Source organism: Ochotona curzoniae, unplaced genomic scaffold (genome assembly GCF_017591425.1).
Source record: "Ochotona curzoniae isolate NIBS_2020 unplaced genomic scaffold, NIBS_Ocur_1.0 contig_1014, whole genome shotgun sequence".
NCBI lineage: Eukaryota > Metazoa > Chordata > Mammalia > Lagomorpha > Ochotonidae > Ochotona > Ochotona curzoniae.
In genome coordinates, this window is record NW_024464920.1 from 4,892,586 (window position 1) to 4,897,839 (window position 5,254).

Here is a 5,254-nt window from a genome sequence, read left to right on the forward strand (position 1 = left end):
GTTTTCCATGACTGCCTGGAAAGCAGGGACACAACGGTCGCGCGGCCGTTCCGAAGCTGCCGCCCGACCCGCGGGGTCCAGCGTGTGGACAGCGCGCAGTGAGGGCAGCTGCCACGGGCCCGGCCAGCTGCAGCTTGTCCCTGTACAGTGGGCTGCGAGGGCCTCTTAGCTCCAGGTCGCCAGCAGTTCTCACCGAAACTGGATTTAGAATAGAAGCTTTGCACCCGAGTCTCCCGCCGGCCCTGGGGACCCAGATCGGGAGCAGCGGTTGTTGTCCCAGCTTGGGTTATGGGGAAGGGACGCTGGAGTCGCGTGGGCAGCGGGATCCTGGTAGAGAACTGAGCCACGCGGGTGCCCTCAGAGGCTGGCCAGTTAGATCACCTGCGTCCTCATTAGGGTCGTGAAAACCCCTGAATTAGCGGTATGGGCCTCGGGAAGCAGGACCACGGGATGCGGGTGGCTTTGGGCAGCGCTGCCTGGTCCACTGCACGGAAGGAAGAGGCTTGATGCATGCGATCAAGCCCCACATCCGAGACCTGGGAAAAAAAAAAAAAGGCCTGTTTTGCTAGAGTCCAGTCGGGCCAAAAAGAAATGCGTGTAAGGGAAAAGCAAGCCTTCCCTCCCGCCTCCTGTCGTCAGCATCTGCCGCCCTGTGGCCGCCGCTGATGCGCGCGATCAGGGCCTGGCCAGGGAGGGCGGCCAGCGGAGCTCCAGGACCCTGAGACCCGCGAGTTAGGGAGGGATGGACCGAAGCTGGGGCTGTCCCTGCTAGCGATCCCTCTTCTAGGAGATCCCAACCACGAGAGGAGGCAATAAGAGTACCAGGAGGAGACCCCACCCCGCAAAAGGCCAGTGATTGTGCGGCCCAGCCTAACCCCGTGCGGCTCTGACCAACAATAGCTGCTGCGCCCGGGAGGCCCCCGCTGCCGGCGCGGCATCCCGAATGCAATCAGCAATTGTGCTCAAGTCACACTCTGTTTATCTTTGTAACCAAACATAAGCCCTCCAAAAGGAAAGCTCTTCAGCGGCGCTCAGGACCGGGTCTGGAGAAGAAGATACGCAAGTTAGGGATGCTGCCGCTTGGAATTCACAGCCCGAGAGATGCCGCTCTCCCTCCACAGCTTCGCAAACCCCGCCATCGATTCAAAACAGAAAAACGCCGGTGCAGGCAGAGTCTCCGGCCCTTTCCTCAGTGCAGTCCCCGCACTCCCACACCCCCTCACCCCGCCCCGTGCAGCTGGCATCCCACCTGCTCGGTCTCGGTTTGTGGACCTGGAGCACAGCGAGCTCCTAAGGGCGCAGGGGCCTGGCGGGGGAGCCTTCCCTGGCAGGCCGGGATGGGGAAGGGGAACCAGTCAAGCGGGCCGAGGGGCGGGAGCTCGCTGCGTACCGGGCAGGACGCCCGCGGGGACGCGTTTCTGTCGGCGCGGCGCGAGCAACTGTGACTTGGGATGTGAAATCGCGAGGGGAGCAATGGAATTCCAAGAATCTGCCTTATTTTTCCTGCCGCGTCCTGCTGGAGAGGCGAAGGCGAGAGTGAGGAAAGGACGGAGATGTGAATCTTCCGTCTTCCATATGCTCTTGTAGATTTTGCTCGGATACTTCACTTTCACCTCCATGGAATTCGTTCCGTGTTTTCTCTGGCTCTCTTCTGTGCTCCCTAAATCCACCCCCCCCCCCATGTCTTTTGGCATTTGGAGCGTGGCTGGGATCCCTGAAGCCGCTGCGAGGCACAGGAGTTCAAAAAAAAAGGATATATACATATATACATATATATATATATATCTCATGACTCGGTTAAGACGCATCTGGTGGGGGGGGAGAAAGCTTTATTTTGTTTCTTTTTTTTCAATCCACTTGGCTGTGTTCTGGAGCTCTGGAGCTATATATATGTCAGATCGCCTCCTCAGTGGCCAGAGTACTAGATTCTCTGTCTTCAGCAAGCTTCGCAGATTTGCACCATAAATAAAATTCCCAACCCTCTGGCTCCCGGCCCACCTCAAGAGACAACCTACTGCCCCTGCCCCCTGGGCAGCTCAGCGGCAGGCTGGGCCGGTTTTGGGGTGTGGGTGGCTGGCTCCTTTGCCACAGGAAAGCAAGCCGTGCTGGGAACCTGGAGTCCCTTTTTGCTTAAAAAGAAAGAAAGAAAAAAGAAAGAAAAACTGAGAAGCCCTCCTCTCCCAGAAGCTTGTTAGTTGTCCCCCATCTAGAAGCCAGAGGATGAGCAGCAAGCCCACCCCCAGATTTTCAGGAGCTGATAAGTGGGCTGGGGGACGCTTCCTTTTTCTGCTTCTGTACCCGTCTAATGCACCTTTTACCAGCCTTCAGGGATGCCGTGAGAGGCTGGGGTGGTTATCTGCTCTGAGAGAAGACCAGGCATAGTCAGTTTCCTGGAATCCTTCTTGAGAATGGGGTGGAGAACTGGAGAGTGGACCCCAATTCTTAAGGGGAAGGGGCCCAGAAAGAGCCCGGCAGCAGCGGTAGGGCTGGGAGGAAGAACCGCAGGAAAACCTGTCCTCACCCCCTCTTCCCTCCACTGTAAATAAACCCCGACGAGCCCAAGGGCTCATCCGTCTCCTTAAACAGCCAGTAAACTTTATATGACACAATATCTAATAGTAATTTATTGGGAGAGATATTGTAAATTCCAACGGTTTTAGTTAATAAAGGAGCTAATTAAAGACGAAAGGGCTGTGCTCGGCCAGCTGTTGGTGATAAGAGAATACATCTGGGGAGAGGGCTGCGGGGTGCAAGGGGTGTAGGAGTGTAGGAGGGTTTTTGTGGGTTTTTTTTTTTTTTTTTGGCATGGCATTTTTTCTTTTGCCCCGTGTCGGGCGATGACTTCACTTCTCTGCGTTTGGTTTTATGTGATTGAAAAAAAAAAAAAGATAAAAAACAGAATCCAGCAAATTTAAAGCTGCCCCAGCCCTTGGTCCTTCCCTCCCCACCCCCATCCGGAGCCCCCACCTGGGATTGGGGAAGTTGGAGTTGGTGCAGGGCGGGGGGTGGGGGGACCCGCTGTCCCCACCCCTCCCCCTGGCGGCCGCACCCACGTGAGCAGGGCGGCCAATGGGTGACCGGCACAGGTTTAACTATGTTTAATGTCAGATAGCAATAAAGTAGAAGCTGCCGGCCGGGCCCCGCGGAAATGGGAGAGCATAATCTCTTGAATCCCGGTTTTGTGGGGCCGCTGGTGAACATCCACACGGGAGACACCTTCTACTTCCCCAACTTTCGCGCGTCCGGGGCGCAGCTGCCCGGGCTGCCTTCGCTGTCCTACCCGCGCCGCGACAACGTGTGCTCGCTGCCCTGGCCGTCGGCTGAGCCGTGCAATGGCTACCCGCAGCCCTACCTCGGCAGCCCCGTGTCACTCAACCCGCCCTTCGGCCGCACGTGCGAGCTGGCGCGCGTGGAGGACAGCAAGGCTTACTACCGGGAGCCGTGCGCCGAGGGCGCCGGTGGCAGCGCCCTGAAGCGCGAGGAACGCGGGCGCGACCCGGGCGCCGGACCCGGGGCGGCGCTGCTGCCGCTCGAGCCGTCGGGGCCGCCCGCGCTCGGCTTCAAGTACGACTACGGGGCAGGAGGCGGCGACGGCGGCACGGGACCCCCGCACGACCCGCCGTCGTGCCAGTCGCTGGAATCCGACTCGAGTTCATCCCTGCTCAACGAGGGCAACAAGGGCGCCGGCGCGGGCGACCCCGGCGGCTTGGTGTCGCCGTTGAACCCGGGCGGCGGGCTCTCGGCCAGCGGTAAGGACCTCGGTCAGAAGTCGTGCGCTGGTTTGAAATCGGGCTGCTCACCAAGCAGGCGGCCCGGCCGGTAGGGACAGGGCGAGGGCCTCCTGGGGCGACAGAGTGAGTGCAAAGCCGTCATTTCTTTTCAAAAGATGTGCGGGTGGTTCGTTGAGCCCTATAAACATGCAAATGTCCCCCATTAAAAAAAAAAAAAAGAATTGGAGAGATTTCCTTTTTCCCCTGGCTTGGGGCTGCTGAGAAGGGGTATCCTTAACTGGGGGTTTCTCCAAGACTTGGGGCGAAGGGAGAAAGGACCCAGAGCCTTTCCCTGGGACACTTGCTCTCCCTCCATGGGTCTTTGCACAAGTCCCCTATCACCTACACTTTGGAGAAAGCTCCAGAACTAGGGAACTTCTACCACTTGCTGACGCTGGGGTCAAACTGTTTGCGGATCCAGCCATGAAGGATGGAGGAAGACAGGGCTGGAAAGTAGGAAAGAAGGAAATAAGGGCGAGAGCAGGACGAGGAGAGAAGTGGTGGAAGACTGGCAGGTCATCCTTCCTGGCAGCAGGAAGTGGTGTGTAGTGGCCAAAGTAGGAAAGCAAGGAGCTCTGGGAGAGGATGAAGCTGTGGGTGGGGAAGCTGCCTGGGGTGCCTTGCTGGCCAGGAGACTGAGGGCCAGGGGGAAAGGGCCTGGGGAAGGACACAGGGCGCAGGGTGCTGGGCTGGTCACCCCTTGATCCTCTCTGGCCAACGCGTCCGGTTCCTCTCCACCCAGGCGCGCCCTGGTACCCGATCCACAGCCGCTCACGGAAGAAGCGCAAGCCCTACTCAAAGCTGCAACTGGCCGAGCTGGAGGGCGAGTTTTTGGTCAACGAGTTCATCACGCGCCAGCGCCGGAGGGAACTCTCGGACCGCTTGAATCTTAGTGACCAGCAAGTCAAGATTTGGTTTCAGAATCGGAGAATGAAGAAGAAAAGACTTCTGTTAAGAGAGCAAGCCCTCTCCTTCTTTTAAGGAAGGGGAAGGGGGCAAGCGGCACAGGGTGCCAACCCCAGACTGAGCCTGTCCCTGGGCAGGGAGCAAAGGTGAGGGGTGCTGTCTGGGACCCAGTCCACCTGCTTAGAACACCCAGGTCTCTGGCAGGCCCTCCCTGGATGTCCTCTGATCTGTTTTTGTTCCTGGCTCCCTCCCACACCCCCACAGCAGGCCCTGCCAGGTCTCCAAGAGAAGGAAAGAAGAAGGAGAGAGAGCCGAGGCCCACAAGCTGTGGCAGGTGGTAGGGGCAGGCCAGGAGGAGAAGCTGGGAAGGGGCTGCTTGCTTTGCTGGTGGGTGAGTGAGTGGGAATTCTGCAACCAGGGTCTGGAGAGGCCTCAGACGCCACCCCACCCCCCCACCCCTTTCTCCACTTGCCTTCCAGCGCCTGATTTTCTAACTTGGGAGAGCAGACAAGGGTGGAAGATGGTAAAACCCAGTCACCCAAACTCCTGCTGTAGTACGGTATGGAGAACTTGGAAGG

At 58.5% G+C, this 5,254-nt stretch overlaps 1 protein-coding gene across 1 annotated transcript; it reads left to right on the plus strand.

Annotated features, from left to right (window-relative positions):
• The first annotated feature begins 3,148 nt into the window (after window positions 1-3,148).
• On the plus strand, window positions 3,149-4,751 carry HOXC12 (homeobox C12). The gene is made up of 2 exons (XM_040989241.1): window positions 3,149-3,749; window positions 4,513-4,751. The coding sequence occupies exons 1-2, from the start codon at window positions 3,149-3,151 to the stop codon at window positions 4,749-4,751; spliced, it is 840 nt and encodes a 279-aa protein (XP_040845175.1).
• The last annotated feature ends 503 nt before the right edge of the window (window positions 4,752-5,254 follow it).

What these genes read in the sequence shown, in the direction of transcription:
- HOXC12 (XM_040989241.1), top strand. Translation starts at nt 3,149, where the DNA reads ATGGGAGAGCATAATCTCTTGAATCCCGGTTTTGTGGGGCCGCTGGTG. An exon ending in CGGCGGGCTCTCGGCCAGCG is followed by an intron (nt 3,750 to 4,512) that starts GTAAGGACCTCG and finishes CTCTCCACCCAG; the next exon opens with GCGCGCCCTGGTACCCGATC.